Source organism: Micrasema longulum, unplaced genomic scaffold (assembly GCF_059751315.1).
Source record: "Micrasema longulum isolate JH-2025_06_02 unplaced genomic scaffold, ASM5975131v1 h1tg000688l, whole genome shotgun sequence".
NCBI lineage: Eukaryota > Metazoa > Arthropoda > Insecta > Trichoptera > Brachycentridae > Micrasema > Micrasema longulum.
Window position 1 is genome coordinate 288,274 of NW_028277884.1, and position 27,988 is coordinate 316,261.

The 27,988-nt window shown below is 34.4% G+C and overlaps 1 protein-coding gene across 4 annotated transcripts in view; it reads left to right on the top strand.

The window, feature by feature from the left end:
* The window catches only part of Mhcl (Myosin heavy chain-like), a 353,455-nt gene that overhangs the window by 272,144 nt on the left and 53,323 nt on the right, over nt 1–27,988 (top strand). For 3 of the 4 annotated variants that reach the window (XM_088229616.1, XM_088229617.1, XM_088229618.1), the window contains 2 exons: nt 11,113–11,385; nt 16,509–16,598. In XM_088229616.1, coding sequence (XP_088085742.1) covers nt 11,113–11,385; nt 16,509–16,598 — 363 coding nt within the window. Of the gene's footprint in view, nt 1–11,112; nt 11,386–16,508; nt 16,599–18,720; nt 18,914–27,988 lie in introns of those variants that run through there. The other variant, XM_088229620.1, reaches the window with a different exon arrangement.

Below are 27,988 nucleotides of genomic sequence, written 5' to 3' on the forward strand. Positions count from 1 at the left end.
TGTTTAAATTTTTTTTTTTGTTCTAAGTATTTTTTTAAATATGCTAATGTGTCTTCTCGCCCATACTGATCATCGTGGTTTCGGATGTGACAGGATTTAAAGAACACCCTGTATATAAATTTATGTATGTCAGCATGCAAAAGATATAAAAAAGTCGGTTTATTATTAATGTAAAATTAGTTAACAGCAGATCATTAGACCATAAGTAGTTTTTGCAAATTAGTCGTTAATCGTTACTATACAACATCATTAAATATTTACAAAGAGATGATTTTAATTCACAGAGACTCGAGTTAAAAATGTCGATATGAGAGGTACATTTATCTCCTAGTTTGCGTATACGCGGTGAGTGACAAATATAGTTGGTTTGAGAAGGGTGACAATAATATAGAGTATTTTGTCTAGTTCTACATGTTGGTATGTTAACATTGATAAAATATGGTTAGGCATTGATGAACGATTGACGAATTCCATGAGGCTTCTAGTAAAATTGGTCTGAATATGAATATTACAAAAATAAAAATTATAAGTCCAGAAAATAAGATGACCTCGAAGAATATATATATCTTGGATATAAGATAAAACTGGGCAAAGAAAATCAAATGGCGGAACTTGCCAAGACAAATAGGAATGAGTTGGGCAGCTTTTGGAAAACTTAGGCACATACTTGAAAATAAAGAGATTCCGATTTGTCTGAAAAGGAAGACATATGAATCATGTATACTGCCAGCGATTGCATAATATGCATAAGAGACCATGGCCCACACACAAAGAAATGTAGAAAAGGTCAAATGCACACGGCGATCCATGGAAAGATCCATGCTCGGTATAAGCCTAAGAGATAAAATAAAAAATCAAGAAATTAGTAGCAGCACCAGAATAACGGATATCATGGATCGCGTAGCAGGACTGAAGTGGCCATGGGCAGGACATGCTGCGAGACAAGACCCTACAAGATGGTTTATAAAATTTTAAGATGGAGACCTTGGGAGAATAAGCAAAGCTTCTGAAGACCTAAAAAAAGATGGTCCGAAAACATAGCTGCCGTAGGCGGTAAAAATTGGTTGCAAGCAGCAACCGACCGAGAAAAAGGGAAGGATATGAAAGAGGCCTATATCTAGCAGTGGAGGACAGAAGGCTAAAGAAAAAAAGAAGAAGTTGGTTAAGAATGAAAGATTCTGGTGATAGAAACTTGTAATGATCGTACAAGTACATTTGGTTATATGATTTCAAAAACGTTCTTTCAGATATCAAAACACAAATTCTAGATTAAAACGAATTCACGTAAGTAGGTTATAAGTCACTCGCAATTTGATGGCGAATACTAAAATTGGCCTAGCGCTGAACTGGATACATGTCAGCGCTCCGAGAATGCGACGTGACTGCAAAGCAAAACGTCCGCTTATTGTTGTTTTTTTTATATATTCCATTGGCTCGACGTGTTCGCTAATCGAGTGAAAGCCGCGGTGCGCGAGTGTGCCCAGGATGTGAAGGTAATGCATTATTAAACTGGCTGATCATCGTGAGAATATAAAAATATGCTATAATTGGCGTATTTTTGACGAATAGTTTACTCAGTATAATGATAGCTGCGGGAGGAAAAGTAATAAAAGCATATTGTATATATTTATATATAGAGTAAGGAAATAACAATCAACACAAAAAATATTGATACACCGTTATAATACGCGCTGCAACAGACGTTTTTTTTAAACTCTTTTATTTATTTTTTATTTGGTTTTAAAACAGCACAAACATAATATATGAATGTCCTAATATTAATTTATATCTAATTAACATCAAACTGTTTATTAATTATCAGGATTTATAAATTATATACGTACACTTACCGTACAACGAAAAAGATTGCAGAGAACAAAACATTTCTCTCTTTCCTACCTGATGACAAGTCTCTAAAATAGAAGTAAGCAGGTTATTCTTTTTTTTTAAAACGTGTCAGTTCTACGACGGAAATAAGTATTTTTATTAACTAGTCAACAATTTTTTTTTTCTCTAAACTTTGTTAAAGTGGCTCAGTTTTCTTTTGACCGCCAAGGGCCAGTTGCCCAAAAAATTAAGTTAAATAATATTGTGGCGGGTCGACAACGACGGCACGAGCCGAACATTGCCGAACGCCGACGTAGAGCGTACGAACGGGCCAAACCGGCCAGAGAAAACTACCGGATTCCGACCTCACCGCACGCGTCTTCGAGGCACAAAATTACCGCCAATTTAGATTTACCAACTTCATTTTATTTTGCCTAATATAGTTATTAGAATCCTTCTTTCAATGTGTTAGCTTCAGTAGTTTAGTTTCGTGAATAAATCTTTGTGTAAAACGTAAGTACCCTGTTTTACTTGCTCTCATTCTGTGCACCCACATAACTTTGTACATCACAAAATTAGGCCACCAACTAGGTGCCTACATAAAGGTGGTAACAACACGACTAAAAGTGGTATACCCCGACGTTTGAACACGAAAACACAACATTAAACAATCAATCACGGTGACCCCATTCAAATTCCATAAAAATTGCGCAAAATTTCAGACAGAAATATCTTCGCTTGACAAAATTGTACAACAATTACTTTTTTTCGGTCGGTACATGAAAAATTTAAAATTTCATTTTTAATTTGATTGCACTTTTAATTTATTTGTAATTAATCAAGGTTAATCTATTTCAAGGTTAACTTATTGTAAGGTTAATTAATTTAGTATAATAGAATTATATTATAATAATTATAATATATAATAGAATTAGATTTTTCAAAGACCGAGCGAATCGAGTGAATTTTTCTGTCGGTAACAATCTTCAATGTAAAGGTAACTAATGTAAATGTAATTAATGTAACTAGTGAATTGATTAAACTGTGATTAATTTCTTAACAATATTACTCGGCCGGGATTAATTCAAACAGGTGATTCATAATTTAACTAAAATTATTATAAACAAACATAATATAATACGTTCGAGCGACTCGCTCACCAAAAATCGCACGCCGAGTAATACATTCCTACAACACATATAAATTTTATTTTTTTTTATTTTTCTTGAGTCGAACACACAAACAATTCACACGAACATTTACATAGGGTGCCAGATTGAGTAGAGGTACTTACAGGGTACCGGAACATAATTATTTTTGACAAATATTATATGGCGAGACAAGCGTGACGTAGGCATCCGAAAGTTTTCTCCTTGTGAACGCACTGCGGGAGTAAGTTTTTTTTTTACCAGCGAAATCTATCGGAAATATTTTTCAGCTGGCGCAGTCGTGCACAATACTTGCAATTTGTAAAATTTTATTTTTGTAAACAACTTGAAACTATCAAACAAACAGATATTCGGGCGGCTAAGCCGACGAATGTTTAACTTAGTACGTGGACATTAGTATCCATACTTTTTTTCTATATACATTATATCGTGTGACTGTACTATATATGTTTATATTTTTAACCTAGGCTATGCATGTTATTATGTGTTACAGATTTGAAGTTTTACCATAAACATTTTTAAACTTGATATATTGTACAACGGACAATCAAAAGGAATATTAATATTGAGGGGACCACTCAGGCTTGGAGAATACAAATACCTAATAGTTGGAAAATGTGTTCCGCCGTATGGTAAAATAATTATTTAAATTTTCTGTTTTTAATTTTCTTTTCTATAACTTGCACAGTACATACATAACAAATAGTGACTCTGACATTTAAAAAATAAATATTTTTGTTTGAAATTTAAATTTAAATTTAAATTTAAATCTAATAATTTAAACTTAACTTTTTAATACAACTACACTCATTATTGAATACTTTTATTTCAATACGTTAACTTATACTGTAATCATTATTACATACATTTTTCTGAATTTTTTTTTAAACGAATATTTTTAAACTGTAAACAATGGCTAACAAGGACAACACTGACTTGACAAATATCAACACAGCAAACAACATGTTCCACACGGATAGGATTAGCGTTAAACTACCACAGCTATGGGTGAACAACATCGAACTTTGGTTTAAACAGATAGAAGCACAATTCGAGTTGGCAAACATAGTTTCAGAAGACGCACGTTATAGTCACTTAGTGTCAAAACTTGAACAAACGCACATAGAACAAGTTTCAGATATTTTACTCATGGAACCGAACCGAGCAAAATATACGAGGCTGAAGGAAGCTATAATCCAACGCATGGGCTGTCCACAGGACAGAAGGAGAGAAAAACTGTTTTCTTCCTTACAGCTTGGGGATCGAAACCCATCCAGCCTACTTAGAGAGATGCGGACGCTAGCAATAGGTTTACAAATAGACGAAACGACGTTGCAATACTTGTGGATACAACAACTGCCCAAGACGATCCAAGCGCATTTAGCCATAAGCGAAGATGACTGGGATAGGCAAGCGACGATAGCAGATCGCCTAATACAGGTGTACACACAGGATAATGTAGCGGTAGTAGGTACCAACAATAAAAATAACATTTGTAGTTTAGAACAGTCCGTACAAGCTCTAACCCATAAGGTAGAGAGTTTATTTCACACAATCAACAAACAGCATAGTCACAACAACAATAACAATAGATTCAAACACACAACAAGTAACAGCAGTAACAATTTCAATAACAACAAATACAACAACAATTTCAACAAAACAAGCTATAGGGCCAACGGAAATAACAAGAAAACTATTCTTTGTTACTTCCACACAAAATTTGGCGATCAAGCTAAGAAATGCGTCACACCATGTGAATTTAAACCGCATCTAGCTTCAAAAAACTAGATGGTCGAATCATAGCGGAGGCGGCTGATTCAACCAACACAACACGTCTCTTTGTTAAAGATCGTGATACCGGTGTGTCATACCTCGTTGACTCCGGATCGGAAATATCATTAATTCCTAGATCTTTACACAAACGCCATGGAGAAAAGTCTAAGCTAATTCTCTATGCAGCGAACGGGACTACGATCCAGAATTTCGGAGTTACCACGGTAACACTGAATCTGGGATGTAAACAAATGTTTACATGGAAGTTTATAATAGCGGATACGACACGCCCTATTATAGGAGCAGATTTTCTCCACAACTTCCACCTGTTAGTAGATGTTAGGAACAAACGGTTAGTAGACAATACAAACGGCAAGATAGTCAGAGCATTTGACATCTCCACAAACAACAACATAACATGTTCCATATCATTAACAGACAAAACCAACATTTACCACTCACTCATATTGAAGTATCCACAACTAGTAGATATCAATAAACCATACGCAGGGCTGGATAAACACAACACAATCCACCATATAGATACCCGTGGCAAACCCGTTATGTGTAAGACTCGTCGGCTGTCCCCAGAACTACTGAGGCAGGCGAAGCAAGAGTTCGATCACATGGTGGCTCAAGGTATTTGTAGACCCTCCAAGAGTGAGTGGGCCTCTCCATTGCATATGGTGAAGAAGAGCGATGGTACTTATCGCCCTTGTGGCGATTACCGTAGCTTAAACGCACAGACGGTACCTGATCGTTATTCCTTGCCACATATCCACGATATATGCAATGACTTATTTAACTGTAAAATTTTTTCCAAAATTGACTTACAACGAGCATATCACCAAATTCCAATTAATGAAACTGACATTAAAAAGACAGCTATAACCACACCATTCGGGTTATTTGAATTTGTAAGAATGCCATTCGGACTATCATGCGCTGCACAAACATTCCAACGTCACATCAACGAAGTCACAAGAGGTCTAGAAGGAGTACACGCATATATCGACGATATATTGATCGCTTCACCAGACGAAGAAACACATGTGGAACACTTAAAAGCTTTGTTCCAGCGACTTCAAGATCATGGAATGGTGGTAAACCCATCTAAATGCGAGTTTGCCAAGAAAACACTGTTATTTCTTGGTTATGAAATTTCGGCTGAAGGCATCGGACCCTCGCCAACAAAAGTGGAAGCCATCACGAACCTCAACAAGCCAGAAACCATTAAGCAGTTGAGAAGATTCTTGGCCATGGGAAACTTCTACCGAAGATTCATACCACGAGCAGCACACAAATTGATACGACTACACGATTACCTCAAGGGAGCAAAAAAGAATGACAACAGAAAAGTAGAGTGGAACGAAGTCACTACACACGATTTCGAAGAGGTCAAGAACTCGCTGATCAACGCCACTAAGCTTAGCTACCCAGAGGAAAGCAGCAAGATGTCAGTGTGGACAGACGCCTCAGATTACGCAATCGGAGGCGTGCTACAACAAACCACAGACGGCATCAACTACAAACCGATAAGTTTCTTCTCAAAAAAGTTGAACAAGGCTCAGTGTTCATATAGTACGTACGACAGGGAACTACTAGCCATTTTTGAGACTGTAAGGTACTTTCAACATTATCTGGAGGGCAGAGAATTCTGTATATACACGGACCATAAACCACTACAATTCGTGTTTAGAAGGAAAAGTCACGACAAAGAAAGCCCCAGACAACTCAGATATCTAGACTACATCTCACAGTTCAGCACGGACATCAAATACATAAAAGGAGAAGACAACGTCGTCGCCGATACCTTATCAAGAATCGACATGATCGAACAAGAGGCAAACATATCGTTCGAAAAGATCCATAAAGAACAAAGGCAGGACAACGAACTACTCGCACTCTTGGACGACAAGAACACTGCTCTGAACCTGATCAAAACCAACATGCAGGGACAAGAAATCGTCTTCGATCTCAACAAAGGCAACATGCGACCGTACATCCCAAAAACGCTACAGAGATCTTTCTTCAACCAAGTGCATAACCTCAACCATGCAGGAGCCGACGCCACGACCAAGACCATCAGTCAAAGAGGCGTCTGGAAAAATATGAAAGCAGACTGCGCAGCTTGGACGAAGGCCTGCATACCCTGTCAGAAGAGCAAAGTCAACAAACACACGAGGACACCGATCATCAAGATCGACATGCCGAGACAGAAATTCTGCGTGGTCCATGTCGACCTCATCGGACCTTTTCCACCATCAGAGGGACTGAGGTACTGCCTCACATGTATCGACCGATACACTCGATGGGCGGAAGTAATCCCTATCGCAGATATCCAGACCCACACAATCATCAGAGCCATCTGGGACAACTGGATTGCGAGATACGGCGTACCGGAGAAAATTATAACTGATCAGGGTAGGCAATTCATGTCTACGGACTTTAACTTGTTTTGTTCCAGATCAGGCATAGCACACTCCAACACGACGCCTTACCATCCACAAAGTAATGGCATGATCGAGCGATTTCATAGAACGCTGAAGACGGCCATTAAAGCTCACCACCCTGTTCCGTGGACAAAATCGATCAGCACCATACTACTCGGACTGAGGGCCACACTGCGCACGAATGCAGAGCACTCAGTAGCAGAGATGCTGTATGGGTGCAAACTAAAGTTACCAGCAGACATCCTGGAGCAGACGAACGACTACATTGACCCGGACTCCTACACTAGGCAACTGGTAAATTTCATGCAAAACGTCAAACCAAGGCCAGTCGAGCACCACAATAAAGGTAACGTTTTCATCCACCCGGAACTAAAGAGAGCCACACACTTGTTTCTGAGGGACGACAGAGTGTACAAACCCCTGATGCCGAACTACAAGGGGCCCTACAAGGTCATCACCAGGGCGGAAAAGACGGTAACACTGGACGTGGATGGCGAACATAAAAAGGTTTCGCTGGACAGGTGCAAGCCGGCGTTCCAGACAGCGGAAGAACGAGCCAGTCCAGCAGAAACGGAAACACCAACAGAACAACCGGCATACACAACGCGTAGCGGCAGGAGGGTGATACAGCGTCAGTTTTGAAAAACAGATTTCAAAACTTGGAAGGGGGCTGTGTGGCGGGTCGACAACGACGGCACGAGCCGAACATTGCCGAACGCCGACGTAGAGCGTACGAACGGGCCAAACCGGCCAGAGAAAACTACCGGATTCCGACCTCACCGCACGCGTCTTCGAGGCACAAAATTACCGCCAATTTAGATTTACCAACTTCATTTTATTTTGCCTAATATAGTTATTAGAATCCTTCTTTCAATGTGTTAGCTTCAGTAGTTTAGTTTCGTGAATAAATCTTTGTGTAAAACGTAAGTACCCTGTTTTACTTGCTCTCATTCTGTGCACCCACATAACTTTGTACATCACAAAATTAGGCCACCAACTAGGTGCCTACATAAAGGTGGTAACAACACGACTAAAATATTAAAGTTTAATCATTGTTGCGTTTTCGTCGAAGCATATAAAATGTTTAGAATGAAAAACTTTAGTATTTTTTAATACTTTCTTATTCTTTTTAATATTTTTTAAGTAAAAATGATGAAAAAATTGGTTCCGGATAATTCAAAATTGAATAGACGTTTTGTTTTCTTGCAAAACAGCCGATTTAGACAAACATTAGTAGTCTGCTTCCAGGAATGCGATATGTTCGTTTAATATAGTATAATAATAAAATCTAGAGTACTTTCATATTTTTAGTTCAGAATTCAGAAGGATTTTGGCTGGTTTGATATTCTTACACAAATTAATATGTAACTGCCCATGATATCCTTGCTCGGATAAACCTTAATGTACCTCGCCGTAACTTGCGCACCAATCCTGTCTTTGCTGTGGGAAATTATAAAACTAACATCGGATTCTTTTTACCTCTGTCAAGGATCCTCAGAACAGTGAACGAAATCTCACTAAACGGTACTGTCGATGTGTTCCTACAGCAAGGGCAGGCATTTAAGAAGCAAGCGGTGTTGTCTCTCATGACTCGCGATGTCACACTTGCCATTTCCGCGTAGATTATGCTATATACATACCTTTTGTTAATATTATACACTTTGTTAATTTAAGTACATTTTAAGAATGTTTAGATTAAGTATAACTCATTAATGCCAATCTATTAGGGCTTACTTAAGCCTGTTGATTGGCTTAAAAAAATATATTTATAACCCTTAGAACATCTACATACTGTTTTTTTCCAATCGTTTCATTTGACTATGCTTATTTCTCCTCACCATGAACACAGAGTTCATTAACTGGCTGCAGGATCCGATCTCATGATCCGCAGACCATCTCCCCCCACGTCTGCAATTAGTTGTGAACTTTGATTATTTTCCACACGCGAGTATTCCCACGGCCATTATATTCTAACGAACAATCACACTCATTATAATGTACATAATAACATACATAATTTTGTGTATTGTATAAAAACATCTCACGTCTGTTTTGACGATTCAGCCCGTGTGGTCTGAATGCGCTATGGAGAAACGCGAATCTAGCAATGCCGGCGGAAAAATATTCACACCTCTTCGCCTTGTCTAGGCGGACGAAGAATATGGTTCTGTGTTGGAAATGCGACAAATCAATGTTGAGAAAATAAAAATACTGACGCAGAACAGAAATCCATCGCACAGAGCAAGAGGCAGTGTCCAATATAATATAATCTATATATTATTCCTCTTGACAGGCGCCGTGGCGCAGTTGGTTAGACGGCTATCTGTGAAACTGGCGTCGCGGGTTCGATTCCCGCCAGTTGCAAGAAAAAAATTCCAAGAAAGATTTTTTTCTCAATTGGTCTGGGTGTTGTGGTGTATTTTTCATTACCTTCTTCCATATTCCCTCTATCCCACCTGCTGACAAGCCTCAAAATAGAGGCTTAGCGGGTTATTCCTTTAAAAAAAAAAACGATTGATTGCATCTGTCCTGTTCGGGCTTATTTTGCCCGCTGGAGATTTTTTTTAGTATATGTATTTCCGTAGCGATAAGTTTCGTAAGTGGATTGGAAGTATGTGATTTTGGTTTATGTATTGGATAAAATTTTGGTTTAACGTTTCACAAATCGGCCGCTAGATGGCAGAATATTTAAATGTTTTTCAACAATATTTTGAGTTTGTCCAAATTCTTGCAGACAATGACTGGATTCAACTCCCTGGGGAGCTGTTTATATTAACATATTACAATAGAGATGAAGAACATTTAAGAAAAGGTAATATAGAAGTCTAGGCATCTACAGGGCTTATGACCTGTCAATGGCTGGTTTAAGTGGCCACTTTACACACTGTGTAACATTCACCATTCTGCCTATATTTGAACATCTATATTCCTTCAATTCTTTCATCTGTTGATGTTTGTGAAGTTAAAGAGCCAACAATATTTTGATAAATTACCTGGTCCATGAAGAAGTATAGAAATTGAAAAAATAACATTTTCAGGCGTTGCCTAGTATGTAGGTGAAATAATTCAATTAGATGAATCTCACCTGCATAAATAAAGGTTTCAGCTCTTTAACTTCACAAACATCAACAGGTGAAAGAATTGAAGGAATATAGATGTTCAAATATAGGCAGAATGGTGAATGTTACACAGTGTGTAAAGTGGCCACTTAAACCAGCCATTGACAGGTCATAAGCCCTGTAGATGCCTAGACTTCCATATTACCTTTTCTTAAATGTTTTTATTTTGCTTATAAAACAATATCTTAATCTATAAATATAAAACAGACTTACGTGCGGTTTTTGGGAATACAAAAATTCACGATGTGATTTTTCTCAAGCCTGACTATTCTGTGCTACAGTCAAAAGTAGCTTGCTGAGAAATCAGAAAACACCGAGTATTTGGGAGGATGATAAGCGACAAGGACCTTCTAGTACAGATAATTACTCCTTAGAAGTGGTGGAGCAATTCATCTACCTGGGCTCCGGTATAATAGAGAACAATGAGTATCCAGCAGAAAACTCACAGCAGCCAACAAAACATACTTTTCTTTGCGCCCAGTGTTCAAATCACGTAACGCCCACAGAAAAACCAAAATCATCATTTAAAAACAATTATACAAACTGTGTTGGCATATGGCTGTGAAGCTCTAACACTGACAGTGAAGACGGCTAAAATGCTTGACATTTTTACTTACATACATTTTATTATAAAAATACGGTTAATGTTTACTATGGAAGGAAGCTTTTCTTTAATTTATTCTTAAATTTTGCGTAATTTATTTCTTGCCGTAGGTTTTGTGGTAAATTATTAAAAGCTTATAACTGATCTCGATGTCTTGTCCCCAGGTGCTGCTGCGCGCGGGGGCGCTGCCGTCGCTGGAGGCGCTGCGCGACTCGCGGCTGCGCGCGCGCGTCGTGGCGCTGCAGGCGGCGTGCCGCGGCGCGCTGGCGCGGCGCGCGGCGGCGCGCCTGCGCGTGCAGCACGTGGCCGCGCGCTGCGTGCAGCGCAACGTGCGCGCCTTCCTGGCCGTGCGCGACTGGCCGTGGTGGCGCCTGCTGGTGCGCGTGGCGCCGCTGCTGGCCGTGCACCGCACGGAGGACCAGCTGCGCTGCCGGACGGTGAGCGCACGCTTTATTTTTAATATATTTTTTTTTAATAAAAACCTTTATTAGCTTAAAAAAAAACATACAGTAAAAAAATGGAACACTTAAGGTTCCACCAAGAAATGTCAGTAGAAAAACTCAATATATTACTTTCGGTTGAACTTGCCAAAAAAGAGTCTGGCTCTTGCAAGTTTACAAAATATTACGATAAATTTACGATTATTTTTTTCAATACGATCGAATCGATCATTTACATCGGAATCTAAAGAACATGCATCTGATACTGTGTTTATTTATCAATAAAATAACATGAACATTAGCAGGAAATCAAAATGACATAATCAGACTATAAAGACAGCAAAATAAAATATTAAAGTTAGTATATAACCTGCCATATCTAATAGCAACTAAAGAACTTTTTAAACAAACTAAACAATTAAATGTAACTGAACTCTTTAAACTAGAATCCTTAAAATTTATTCATAAATTAGCCACTGATGTAATTGTAGACGAAGAATTCAAACATTAAAAAAAACTGTAGTAAACATGAACACAATACGAGAATATCAGAAAAATATCATATACAACCTTCTAAAACGAGAAAAGGACAATTGAGACTAATTTTTATTTTTTATTTATTTAATTTTTTGTACATAATGTTATTTGTACATTGGCGGGCTTATTGCCAAATAGCAATTTTTATTAATACCAAATTAAATATCAATAAAAAAGTTTTATTTTCATATTTCAAGTTACGGAACATATTCATTTATGACACTTAACAATATGCTTTTAAAAAAAAAATACATTTGAGAATAAACAAAGAAGACTTAATAAACAGAGATAATTAACAAAATGTTAAAACAGTTTTAAACACTACGTATTTATGTTTAAAATTAATTTATGTACATCTATATTATTTATATTACTCAACTAGACTCTCTGATATTTTCTATATTCGTAAATTTAAATCTAATCATAGGAAACATTCTACACTCCCTCGTATATGTGAAACATTCCACTATCTCCTTGTTTTGTCCATATTTATCTTATTTTAATATATAGTATATTTATTATTTATATAGTTTAAACTTCAAGCCGTCGTCGCTTTATTACAGTATTATTTAGTGAATACATATAATTGGATGGCAGGCTCTACTATGTATACATTTTATATATATATTTTTTTAAAATATTCATTTAACCTGTACATCTGTTTGTATTTGAAATAAATAAAATAAAATAAAAAATTACAAAACTTACAATGAAAGAACAAAAACATAACATAAGCTTGGGCAAATGAGACGTTCCATTTTACTTTTACCTAGCTCCACTATCCATATTTATAGCCTTTTTGAACATTTTCTCATATGTAATATAAAAAATATTATTAAGTTTATTTTAATTTTTCCAATGTAGATTGAATCGCAATCATAACAATTTATTTGGTATGCCAAAAATATAATTTAAAGATCGTATATATGTCACTTCACACTTCCCATCTTCAAAATAACAACATGACAAACAGACTTGACTTTTTAGCACAATATAAATAATAATAATAATCATGGTTTATTAACAAAAATAACATTTTCTTTATCTACTACATACACACTTAAGTAACAGATTTCTCTAGATCATGTCTAGTCTGCCTAACTAGGTACAACCCGTTTTAAGGCAGACATTTTTATGCAAAATAAACAATAACATTACTACCTTCTAGTTTATTTATTATACAGCAATACAATATTAATTTATACCATTTATTATTTAAGAATGATTTTGAGTAAATTTTCCGATTTTTGTCTCCCTCAACCCACCAAGCATTTTTTTACAAATTTATTTGATTGAATCCGGGACACGGTTTTGCAATGTTCGGGTAATATATTGAATATTTTGGGGCCCAGAAACCTGAAATTTCTTTGCCCGAATTCAGAGTTTGCGGTAGACCCCATGACCCATCCTCTAGTTTGACTTCTGGTAGTGAGGGAGTGTCCCTTTTGGAATTTGGTAGAATCAATGTAATTTTTAGTTATCATTGTTACAATAAAATAGTTTAGAATTCATTAGTTAAGTATTCCTTGATAAAGAAACTTGTGTAGTTTTAAAACCGGTTGACGGCAGGAAAAAAAAGTGGTTAAAAACAAAGTAATTTAATGTGCATTTTATGAAAATTAATTTGTTCGTCTGCATAACCTTCACTCATCACTCGTTTCTGTCTTGTTCTACACGTTGATACAAACAGAACATTACATAAATAATAATTAAGACACGAATGTGTTTTTATTTCCCGTCTCCGAATAAGTTGTGTTTCGCGTGGGCTTCCCCTGACAATATTTACGATTGACGATCGACCAGAATACTTTATTTCAGTTCTGGAGACGTCTGCATTTATGTTTTATGCTCCGTTTAGCGAACAACAGGAAATTGCCACAATTTATTCATGATTTGCGAGGCATTTGATCCATTTACATATCGTTTTTACGCTATTTGCAATCTTATGACGTAGACTGATTATTGGCACGAAGTAGGTACTATAATTTTCAATAAATGCAAATATTTATCAAACCTTTAAAATACCGTGTAAAAAACTCCCTCCAGTCACTGCGAGGTAACCTGAGGTTAGGAAATGATCGCCTGATTATAATTGTCTCTTGTCATCTTTTAAAAATTATGTGCGTCTCGCTTAGTGATTAGAATATCTACTCAGCTCAATGTGTATTTTTTGTAAATTTATTGACATAATTTTAAGTTGCTTGAATTACACTCGGTAGCTGCAAGGCGGTTGGTAATCTTGCTTCAATATGTAAATGTTATCAACCATAAAACACGTAAATTTTGTAAACGGTGTATAAAATTTCCACAACCCATGCGCTCAGTTGTATCTGCAAGACCCTAACGCCTATTTTCAAAAATGAGTTTTATATTTTATATTAATTTAATATCATTCAAACACTAAACTTCATCGTAAAATTAAAACTCAGTGTAAATGGGGGCTAGATTACTTACCGTTTACGCGCTCTGTAGCTGCAAGACTCGCTGGGATATTTATTTACTGTACAGCGCCCTTGAGGTGATTTTCACAAAAATAGCCCTGCATTAATAATCTAACTATAATAATAATAATAGATTATATCTCTTTATCTCAAATGAATGTTTCGTATATGTGTCTCAGGATACTCGATATTTTGTCATTTTCGGAGATAGACAAAATATACGTTTTTTTATTATTTTTATTTATTTACAATTTTAAAAAACCCGTTAGGGTTACATTAGAAATTTAATATTGTCTAGTCATTTTGTGTCTCGTCTAGTCTAGTTAGTTCAGTCATCATGTGCTTTTTCAGATTGATTTTAAATTTGTCTCCATTAAAAGTTTTCAAGTAGTAAGGTAGGTCGTTGTAGTGTTTAAGTCCATTATGTAGTATTTTTGACTGTCCTGTGTTTGTCTTTGCTTTTTCAATATGATAGTGTTTTTGTTGTCTGGTGTTATATTTATGTATGTCAGCATTTTTGACTAATATTATGTCGTCGTCTTGTATGTTTCCCAGTGTTATTTTGTGCACAATTTTTAAGGTCTCAATTTTAGTCAAGTAGTTTATGTCAAACTGGTGTGTTTTTTTGTACAGTTCAGTCGTAGAGGTCAGGTAGGGTAGGTTGTATGTTAGTTTAAGAATTTTATTTTGTTGTCTTTGTATTCTTGTTATGTCTGTCTTGTTACCAGTTCCCCAGAAGGCGATCATGTAACTCAATTTACTTTTGACATAGGCTTCGTACATCATAATTTTTTCCTTTCTTGATATAAAATCTTTAATTTTGAATTATCTAATAAACCTATACATAATATGTCATAACACATTCACCCCACACTGTGTTGACGACGAAGAAATCGACGAAAGCGGGAACATCTATCCCAAAGAACTTCGAGTTGTGTGACGAATTGACTAATCTATGCATTCTGGACATTGAGTCATTAAAACTAGAGTTGATCTTAGACGATTTGATTAACAGCCAATTTTGATTTCTGGTGACACGGTTGGAACATAAAACAGATTAATTGGAATATAAGATTTTGCTACCTTATGTCACATTAAATTAATTTGTGTATTAGTCAATTGGAAAAGGGGGAAACCTACCGTCAGTATTTAGAAATTATTTACTGGGGAGAAAAATGAGTATAATTCATTTAGCTCAGAAAGGAAATGTCTACCAGGAGTGCCGCAGGGTTCAATTTTGGGTCCTAAGTTGTATATAATATAATAAAATAAATAAAACAACTTTGTTTTTAACCACTAATTTTTATTTTCCACCTACCGGTTTCAAAGCAAAAAAGCTTCTTCGTCAAGGTTTACGTAACTAATGAATTGATTCCTTTTTTATTTTTTTTATTTCCATGTTCACTAAATATTACACGTGGACCCAATAATTCAAGTGGGTTTTTTCCTTACACGGGTGGTAATTTGATATCATTATTTTCGAAGTAAAACAGGAGAGGACTAAAAGAAATATTGTTTATTTGGTTATTAATTATTGTTTTCTTATTATGAATCGCTTTTTTAATTTCTAAGATTTCTAAGTTGTCTAATTTTAATATTTTATTTTCAACATGAAATACTTTTAATCCAGTGTCTTTATTATAAGAATTTTTGCGAATTCAGAAAAATTATTATTATTTTTGCATCTTAAGTGTTCTTTTAGTTAGTGCTTCAAATATAAACTTTTTATATAATATATTATGTAAAAATGATTTGTAAATGCCCGTCTTATTTAAAAAAAATGTTTTTAACTATTATTTTATTGTAATATCAATAAAACCCTATACATTGTATAAATGGACAATGTCCGTTAATAAATAAATAAATAAGCCCTGTATTTACAGCATTTGCTTAGACTTCCATATCCCTACTCAAAAATGTTTTCCCTCTCAGTTGCAACAAATTTAGTCATGTTATTGTTTATTTTGCGTAAAATGTCTGCCTTAAAACAAGTTGTACCTAGTTTGGCAGACTAGACATGATCCAGAGAAATCTATTACCTAAAATATGTAGCAGACAAAGAAATTATATTTTTTGTCAATAAATCGTTATTGTTTTTATTGATATACTAATTAATTAGTTTCTGGATTATTTCTTTTGCAGGAAGAGCTCGAAACTCTCAAGACAAAGGCCGAGAAGTTGGAGCAGGAACGAGGAGCCCTCAAGCACGAGAATGACAAGTTGGAGAATAAGGTAGGAATATATTTTTGCATTATTCTTTCGTTCTATACGTACTGGTCATTTTGTAACGTCCTGTAGCTCAATCACAAATAACTATCGACGTGCTAATAAACGACGTGATAACAATTTCTCACCATGGTTGTTCATCGTATTCGCGATCACAATGCAACATCCGTGAACATCTTTAAATGTCAAAATCTTTATGTTTCACGACGTATAATCCTGCTGCGAAATCACATATTTGAATTTCATCGGTGTAAATATGGAAAAAAATCCAAAACTGCTATTTTTATTTGTTTATTTATTATTTATCATGCTATTTATTGCATTTAGCCGGTGGTTGGCAAGCTAATGGTCAAGAAAAACAGTCGCCATAATAATTGTAATTTAATTTTTACTTTTTTGTATTAGATACTCCTTACTATTTTGCAAATGCCATATATCGTACTATTTATTTATAGTAAACGCCGAACTGTATTTATTTACGAGAACGACAAAAAACAAACCGACACGAACGTTGACTTACAGATTATACACGCGTTGACTTATGACTGCGATAACTTAAGCATGTCCATTATTGTTTATGGTGATCGCTCAAATGATTAGCATGTTTTTAAGCACGTCGATAGTTATTCGTGATTGAGCTACTGGATTCATTTCAGTCGATGGGTCTAAAAAGTGCCTTGAGAATTTTTCATTGAAAATATAAGCCTCAGCTTCTTTTATGTTGACGGATATATTGGAGGGATGATTTAATATTGTTGTAGGTATCTTTAATGATCATCATCATCATTCCATGTCCGCTCCCTAGTTGGAGAATATGGTATCCACAAAGAGCCTCCATGCATCTCTATTTATTTATTTTAAAGATACAAACAGTCGACAATGATATAATAACATATACGGTTTAAAGACAGACCAGCAAAGTTTCTAAATAAAAATCATACATATTATTAAATTGTGTTACAACAAAAGGATGTGTTTATGTGTATTTGTATGGGAGTAAGTGTAGATTTGTGTTTATGTGTATTAGTGTGGGAGTAAGTGTTCAGGAGTGTGCATCATTAAATAGTAAGTGGGATCGTATCGCAGCCAGAAATAATAAGCCTTAATTTATTTTTAATCAAATTAAGGGGTATGTAAAATATATATCAATAGATGAAAAAAAAACATTATAGTTAGAGCAAGAACGATAGAGGAAAGAGTGTTGCGCATAGTTAGTGCTACAGACTGGCAGATGGAATAAATACTTATTTCTTGTCACGCGAAAGGGGACATTAAGATTAATTTAGGAGAGTAGGTTAAAAGAGTCTACTTTATTATTTGATAATTTATGTAAATAGCATAATTCAGATACAGTGCGTCTATTTACAAGGGTAAAAAATCCATTTTGTTTGGCGGATTGGCTGTAAGTACAAAGCGTTTTATTGTTTTTATAATCTAGGTATTTAAAAAAATTCTTTGAACATTTTCAATCCTTTCTATGTTTGTTGTGTATTGTGGGCTCCGCACGACGGATGCAAACTCCAAATTACTGCGTACAAAAGTGTTGTATAAAGTTTTTAATGTGTTCGATTTTTTAAAGTCAGGTTCTCGTCCCGAAGTTCTGGCTTAAACTGCCGACGAACAGTCAGCAGTAGACGTCCAGGACGTCGAGAACCTGATGCCTTGGATTGAAAATGGATTTGCCACGAACCGGCGCCGAGCAATAAAACTTCAATCAGAACCCGTCACGAAATATTAACGCGATTCGAGAGGGCGGTATGCCAAGAGTCTTGTAAACTCATTAATAAAAACACACAACACTTTTGTAACCAATTTCCCGTAGGGCTGCAGTTGCTCATTGTTGATCGGCTATTCAAAACAAGTATTCACCTGAACCTGTGACGTGTAATTTATTTATTTATTTGCGAGAAATTTTGCCGTAAAATTAAATGCTCTTTATTTTACTGCGTGTAAGAAAGCATTTTTTATATACGATTTCACGTAGCACTGAACTTCCTCATTAATCAAACTCACGCTCGTTCCTTCCGGACGCATTTAGCCTCTCGGGAACAAGTGGCCGGCGCACGGCGCGTGCTGATGGACCGATTAGCGGACTATACATAATATGACGCGGGACGGCGGACGGGACTTTCTTCTGGAGACTCTAATAGTTAGTTGGACGGCCACTCGCGCCGGCCGGACACCGCCACCGGACCGCGCGACATACCGAGCATTCTGTCGCGAGATAGTTTATATATTTTTTGATATTTGATTTTCGATTTCAATGAAACGATCGATCTGAAGCCGCATCAAATTTTCTGGTCCTTCGAACATGGATAAAAGTTTGTTTAATCTTTCGTATTATTTGTTATTGGGAAAGAGGAAGTTATTGAAAGGGGGGCGAGTGCTGGGAACAGGGTGAACGGTGCACTTAAATCAATCTTGGCAAATAATTTTTCGTCGCAGGGGATAAAATGAGCAGTTCACAATGGAGTCCTGTTGCCAACCATTGAGCGAGTTATGCAATGGAAAGTTCAGTGATTTTTTGAATTTGTTGATAGTTGATGACTATCAAACTAAGTCAAAATGTATTTTGTTAATTTTTATGTATCGTATTATCATTGCCATGATTTTTTAAGTTTCGTGTTTCTGAAATTAATCCGCGTGTGACGTCTCAAGTTCTCTTCCGCTTCTTCTCGGTTGGTTCTGCCGATTAGGTCCGTTGACTCTTATTGATTCATATGATCCGATTGGTTGATTCATATGAACTAGTGACGTCGTTCAAAGTAGTTCGTTATTAATAGAATATTAAAAAAAAAAAAATTGTACATTTTCAAGAAACTTTCCCTTCAATGTATTGCTCTAATTTTTACAGCGCGTAAGAAAACCTTTTTGCATCCAATTTCCGCATTATCAATTTTGTAAAAAAAAAACTCAAAATCCTTACGAGATATAAGTAGATTTTTTTTGTTTTTTTCTCATTCTAGTCTTTTGTCATTATTATAGCGATGTTCTATCGAAATATCACCGTAAAATGAATTCAATTTAATAAATATTATTGAGAAACGTCAGTACAGGGGCTCAATCACAAATGACTATCGACGTGCTAAAAAACGTGCTAAGTATTTGAGCGATCACAACGAACAATTATGAACACGCTAAAGTTATCGCGGTCACGTTGCAAAACGCCATAGATAAGTTCCGTAGTCAAACTTCAAATCTATTTTTTTTTTTTTTTTTTTTTTATTTAAATTTTTTTTTTATTGATAAACCCTTACGGGTTACATACATTTAACAAAATGTTTTCACTTTTAAAATTCAAATTCTACTGTTAATAATAATATTTTTAACATCTTTTGTAAAGGTTGCCTGAGTCTTTTGTAAAGGTTGCCTGAGTCTTTTGTTTAGTTTTGTCTGGTAGTTTATTGTATAATTTCAGTCCATGGTTTATAAGTCTCGATTGTCCTTTTCTCGTTTTAAAAGATTGTATATGATATTTTTCTAAAATTCTCGTATTGTGTTCATGTTTACTACAATTTTTTTCAAGTTTTAATTCTTCGTCTACAATTACATCAGTGGCTAATTTATGAATAAATTTTAAAGATTCTAGTTTAAAGAGTTCAGTTACGTTTAATTGTTTAGTTTGTTCAAAAAGTTCTTTAGTTGCTGTTAGATAGGGAAGGTCATATACTAACTTTAATATTTTATTTTGCAAATTAATTAATTAATCTGTGGTCAAATCAAAAAAGTCAACGCGCGTGTATTCTCGTGCCGGTTTATTTAAATTAACAATTAAAATGGCTCTTCCACCAAACGCCTTAAGATATATGAATGTAATATAATATAATAAACTACCCAGTAAAATCAAAGAAAATAAAACGTTGTGTTTGTTGTTTATCATGTTCATACCTTCAACATTTTTTTCGTTTAATTGCTTTCTCAATTTGATTCAAAACAAATAAATAGCATGATAAATTGTAAACAAAAAATAAAATAAAATTATTTTACTTACAGTTTAGGAATATTTTCCATATTTACACCGGTAAAATTCAAATATGTGACGGATTATGCGTTGCGAAACGTAAATATTTTGAATTTTGACATTTAATATTAGGTGTTGCCAAGCATCAGGTTAAAGTATGACAATATTAAAAAATATAATAATCCCGATCGATAACTTTCACGGATGTTTCATTGTGACCGCGCATACGATAAACAACCACGGTGAAAAATTGTTATCACGCCGCTAATTAGCACGTCGATAGTCATTTGTGATGAGCTGCTGGAGTGATTTTTTGCGGTCGTTATTTCTTTTAAATTAATTATTTATACTACCTGGTTGATTTCTACAGAATTAGCAGTCTTCTGATAGTTGAATGGAATGAGAACTTGTTTGTGTGTAATTCACAAATTATATAAGAAATATTTGAATTAACTAGCATTAATTAGCATGGACCAAACATATCAAAGCCGTTATAAAAAAAACTAGGCCCAATTATTGGAATAATGAGAAAAACAGATGTCTTTGACAAAAGTACAAAATTAATGATATTCAATGCTTTTATACTTTCACACTTTGTATATGGATTAATAATGTGTTCGCAATGTAGTTAACAGACTTATGAATTTATTTATTTTATTTGGGAAATCAACAGTTCTACATACGTAGTTATAGTAAACAAACAGATATAGTGTATAAACTCAGAACTAATAACAGATTTCCACAAAGTATACAAAGTTAGTAAAGAAAATATATTACATATCAAATAAATCCACATAAGTTTATACATATACATATACATACGTAACTTAGTAGACATTATAATAATAAATATGTACATCTCCCCCCCCCCCCCTCCTTATCCTATCTTCAAGCATTTTTGTCCTTATCCCGCCCAATTTACAGTAACTTAATGTTCTTAAAATTAATATTTAAAAAATCTTTGATTATTGAGTACTTGAAAATAACCTTTTTATATGTATAAATTGTATGTATTTGATATGTAATATATATATTCTTTAGTAACTTTGTATACTATGTGGAAATCTGTTATTGGTTCTGAGTTTATACACTATATCTGTTTGTTTACTAAAAATATGTATGTAGAACTGTTGATTTCCCTAATAAAATAAAAATATAAAAATGTTATTTTCATGTACTCGTCAATATTTTTCAATAATCAAAGAATTTTTAAATATTTATTTTAAGAACATTAAGTTACTGTAAATTGGGCGGGATTAGGACAAGAATGCAAGAATCAATACAAAGTACAATGATTAAAGCACTTAAAGTAACATTTAATTTTAATCAATATACTAGAACCACAGATTTATATGGAATAACAAAAATGCTCAATCTAGAGGAATTGATTACTGTAAATTGGGCGGGATTAGGACAAGAATGCAAGAATCAATACAAAGTACAATGATTAAAGCACTTAAAGTAACATTTAATTTTAATCAATATACTAGAACCACAGATTTATATGGAATAACAAAAATGCTCAATCTAGAGGAATTGATCTACACTGAAAAAATAAAAAAGATATTTAAGATAAAAAATAATACAACAAATACAAATATTAAATTTAATTTTAACTACAACATACATAAAATAAATACAAGAACATCAAATAATTTTACTTGCGAACAACCTAGGACCAACAGAAAAAGAAACAGTTTTTTGTATACAGCAATCAATTTTTACAGTTCACTTTCTAATGATCTAAAAAATATACAAAACATTTACTTACTTAAAAAACACCCAAATAAAACAGTTCTTACAGCCCGTGTGACGAGTGATATGTGATGTTATTTTATCAAATTTTTATTTAAACTATTTTTCAACTCAATTCAATTCATTTATTTTAAATATAACATATACATTACAAAAATATATTCAATACGTACATATTATAAAAAAGAAAAAAAAATACACGAAAGAGACTCATGTCAAAGTAGTAGAAGAATCCTGCTCCGGAAAACCCCTTCGGATACATGGAACAGATCAATATCCAGAGCGATGTTGTTCAGCATAGCGGTAGCCCTTCCAACAGGCATAACCATAGGCAGGTTGGTCCTGAATATCGGAATATGAAACAATCTATGCTGACGCTGTCTTAGGTAATTATCAGGAACATACAAACCAATGCTCATCATAATTTCAGAATTATCGATCATACCGCAACAATCGATAAAAATGTGTAGTCAAATACACATTCCTTCTAGTCTCTAAACTGTTGTAGCCGAGCATACCCCGGAGAAACTCGGTCGGGTAGAGCCAAGGATAATACCCGCACTCTCTCATGTAGAGATATCTCAGAAACTTCTTTTGGATTTTCTCTATCATAAGAGAGAGTACTTCAGTTCATGTGGCCCCCAAATCATCGAGCCACTCTCGAGTCTACTTCGCACCAAGGAGTTGTAAAGAGTTCTCAGTACGCGGGTATTTTCGAAAACCCCGGCAGTACGCAGAACAAATCCTAACATCTTCAATGCATTACCACTGATTGTCTCATGTCATCATTGTGTTATCATATATAATATCCCCTCATACCAGCACTTTTGCTGATTGGGAATATTTCGTACAAATAAAATATGTAATGTAATGTAATATGTAAAGTTTAAAAACCTTGTATTTTGTCATAAATAAATAAAAAAAAAAAAAAAAACATAAAAATCAATTAAACACAGTAATTAATTTGTCAAATGTTATCTTCGTTCGATGCTTCGCCTACGTAATTATTTTTTTTCTGCACGTAATATTATGTAGGAACAAAGCTAGATTTTACTTGTTTGGCAACGAGCAAATATCATATTGTTTTTGGATATAGTAAAGATGTCTTTTAGGACAGGTCGAAAATAGCGATTTTTTTATTATTAAATTCAAATAGAGCTCAAAACTAGCGATTTGGCATGCTTCAACGGAAAAATCCTGCATTGCATCATTTGTTGCGGAAAAGGCCCTAAAGTTAAGAAAAAATGACAAAAACCACCGAATTTTAATTATTCGCTCAAAATAATAGGGTTACATTTTATTATTTTAAATAGCATCTAAGTACTTCATTTTTGTTGCCTGATGGCAGAAAATATATATTCAAGGACATCTCGAGTATGCGCAAAACGCAATATAAAAAATACAAAAATTGAGGTTTTTGCCGTTTACATTTTAAAGCTATTCGCCCATTACATTTTTATTTAGATTAAATGACCCAGAACTCACCTCAAGGAGGTGGCTGCAATTCGAGTTCCACCCACACACTACTCAATCAATGAACTAAATGGGGTGTATTATATATTATAAAGTATTATTTAGGTAAAGGCGTTGTCTTAAAATCAGATTTGGTATCAAATATTAATTCAAGGCATTCTTGATCTCGATAAAAAAGGTGCTCTAATAAAGTCATCTTTTTTTTTTAGCTCATATTTGATGACTCTGTGACAATTTAAATTTATTTCAACAGAAATGGAAAACATTTTTGAGAAGGGAATATGGAATTCTAGGCATTTACAGGGCTTATGTTATGACCTGTCATTGGCTGGTTTAAGTGGCCACTTTACACACTGTGTAACATTCACCTTTCTGCCCATGTTTGAACATCCACATTTCCTCAACTCTTCCATCTGTTGATTTTTGTGAAGTAAAAGAGCTGAAACCTTTATCACGTGGGTGAGATTCATCCGGCTGAACCAATTCACCTACTAGGCAACGCCTGAAAACAATTTTCCAATTTTTATACTTCTTCTTTTACCAGGTAGTAATTCAATAGTAATGCCTAGACTTCCATATTCCCTTCTGAAAAATGTTTTCCCTTTCTGTTGAAATAAATTCAAACATGAACAACTCCCTAGGGAGGAAATCCAGCCAGTCTGCAAGTATTTGGACATAATCAAACATTGTGGACTCTGTGACAAGTTTCTCACGCATTTTTTACTACTCGAGTATGTCACGGAAAATCAAATATAAAACAATCAGTAAACTTGTCCAATCTGTCAGTTCACTGTAATCGGTGATATCAAAATTTATCGAGGGAGACGTTAAAGTTCGTTTAATCTGTTGAGATTTCCCTTTTACGTTTTGCGATCTTGCCTGAAGTACCCCCCCTATAACCCAATTCTCGTGTATGTTGTATCTTACCTTAAATAAAAAGAAATCATTATTGATAAGTGTTTATTAATTTAAATAAGAGTTATCTATGGTCCTTCGAGCTGGATCAGTTGGTTCAATGTTATTCAAGATACTTTATCGTAATTAACCAATAATGATTTATCTGGCATTACTTGTTGTACTAGAAACACAGAACTCGCCATTTATCCTTTAATCCCGTGTAGTTACTAGCAATGTGTCTGATCTTTGATGGCGGACTTTACGTCTCAAGTTTTCTTGCCAAAATTTACGCTCTTGGTTTATTGGACTAAATGATAAAATGCATCGTCCGCTGCTTCTGTTCTTTTAAGTCGAACAAAGAAGGACTAAGAAGTCCACAAGAGTGTTACGTATATTTCATCTAAACGTCAAAATGTCAATCGCATAAATCACATTGAATCAGTCCAACATCGCTTGCTTCGAAAAATAGCGTGGATGCTTGGACTAGAGAGAGATAATTATTCTTATGCTGAAATAGAGTCAATGTTAAATATTTCTAGTCTACAAAAACGTAGAACTAATATTGACTCCATATATATGTTCGGCATACTAAATGGTATAATCGATGTTCCATCATTACTGGGACAAGTAAAATTCAATATTCCGACTCGTAGATTGAGAAACAATGAAGTACTGTTCATCGATCAGCATAGAACGAACAAACTATGGCCTAAATTCTCCAATGACCCGCCTTTGTCGTATTGTTAACTCAAGACAAGATCTGGGCTTTTTTGGTTTGAGTTTACAACGATTTAAACGAGCACTAAATAAATAGTCCAGATCTTGTCTCGATGTCCCTTATGTTTGTCAATGCTTCTTTCTTTTTTAAAAAATGTTTTAAACTATTCTTTTATTGTAATATTTAAACCCTATAAATTGTATACATGGACAATGTCCGTTAATAAATAAATAAATAAACCGAAAAAAATATATATACACGGTTTTTCAGGGCCAGACCGCGAAACTTAAGAGGAACATTCCTCACAGTAAGCGTTAAAAAAAATCCTAATAATTTTTTTCAAAAAGTCATTTAATCAAAAAAAAAAAAAAATCCATCGACTGTAACAACCGTACCGTCGGCATACGATATATTTTTTTTGCTTAAATTTTAATAGAATATGTCATTGACATAGATAATAAATAGAAGCGGGCCTATCACAGTACCCTGGGGTATCCTAAAATCGCTAGTCTCCATTTGACTGTATGTATCTTTTATTTTTACCATTTAAAATCGTTGGAATAGATAACTAGTTAACTATTCAATGGCTTTGCCATCCATTCCCACACCCTTTATTTTGATCTAAGTTTATTGTGTGATACACCATCAAATGCTTTTTTTAAATCAATAAATAAACCAATACGCTTTAATGATTTGTCCAATGAATTATAAATATATGTAAATAATTTTGCAACAGCATCTATAAAACCAAATTAGTCATCTTGAATCAATTTATTACCTGTTATAAATACAGTCAACCTTTTTTCAGTTATTTTTTCAAATATTTTAGCTATATTTGAAATGACTGAAACAGGACGGTAGTTAGTTATTTCTTCGGGATTCCCCGCTTTAAATTTTGGAGTAATTATAGTTTTCTTATACGTGAATCAATAAATAATAAGAATAGTAATTATTTTGATAAGAGACAGTTCTACCGATCGAAAGTTCTATCACGACAACAAAATTACCCGTTATTTGACCGTATATTTATGTAGCACTATAAGTATTCTAACATCATAGACATACCACAAACAAATGTGCGGGTAACATATTTATAGTACAAGGTAGATGGAAATAAATAAATGGGGTTTCAAGATTGATTATTCTCGCTAATCGATGTGTATAATCAATATACACGAATAATTGATTGGTTTTTATCAAAATACAAAGTATTCTCTATACTAAACGTGTTTATTTCATTCTAGTACAGCTTTATTCTTACAATAGAACGTAGTTTTGCAGAAAGCTGCCAGTCCACAATTGAAAAAAAGAGATATTGATTTATTATAGAAATAAAAGACGAGTGATACTTGAATCCATGAATTTGGAATATCCCGTGACCGGTTTCAGTGAAAGTTTCCGCAAACCAAGTTTTGTAAAATTTCCATTGAAAATAAACGTAAAAATTGAATTTTTCAATAAAAAATGATAAAAGCGCCACCTATGAATAATAAGTTTCATATTTTCGTTTAGAAGGAATATTGTCAAGTGTCCTCGGCACGGGACTTTTTAAAAATGTTTTTACATTTGAGAATCAACTAAGAAGACCAACTTAATAAACAGAGATATTTAACAAAATATTCAGACTGTTTTAAAAACTAGGTATATATGTACATCTATATTATTTATATTACAAAACTCAATGAAAATAACGAAAACCTAACATAAGCTGTACACTTGTGGAGCAGTTCAATATTGGTTTGGGCGAATGAGACAATCCATTTTACTTCTACCTAGCTCCACTTTCCATTTTTTTATACTCTTTTTAAACATTTTCTCGTTACTAATTGTTTTAATAGATAGTGGAAGTAGGTTATAGATTTTGATTGAATAATACTCAAAATCCCCTTGTTTGACAGTGGTATTAGTATGTATTTGTTTAAGTTGTCTTTGTGTTGAGGATCTAGTGATTATATTATTTGTATGTGATGTATTGTAGGGGTTATGTCTTTCATTTGAGTAAGAGTAGTTTTTGAATCTGTAAGTGAGTATTGTTTTAGCGCATAATTGTTTTGGTGTCTTAAGTTGTGATTTGTGGAATATTTCTTCAGTAGATGTCTGTATCGGGACTCCGAGTATTATTTTAATCATGGATTTATGCGCAACAAATACACTATTTAAAACTGTGTCACCCGAACCACCCCAACCGATTATACCGTACTCCATGCTCTGCTAAAAATAGCCAGTAGCTTAATCACAAATGACTATCGACGTGCTAATAAGCGACGTGATAACAATTTCTCACCATGGTTGTTTATCGTATTCGCGATCACAATGTAACGTCCGTGAACACCAACTATTAAATGTCAAAATATTTACGTTTCGCGACGTATAATCTTGCTGCGCAATCACATATTTGAATTTCACCGGTGTAAACATGAAAAATATTCCAAAACTGATATTTTAATTTCTTTATTTATTATTTATCATGTCATTTTTGCATTTACCTGGCAGTCGGCAAGCCAAATGTCAAGAAAAGCAGTCGCCATAGTAATTGTAATTTAATTTTCACTTTTTTGAATCAGATACTCCTTACTATTTTGCTGAAGGAAA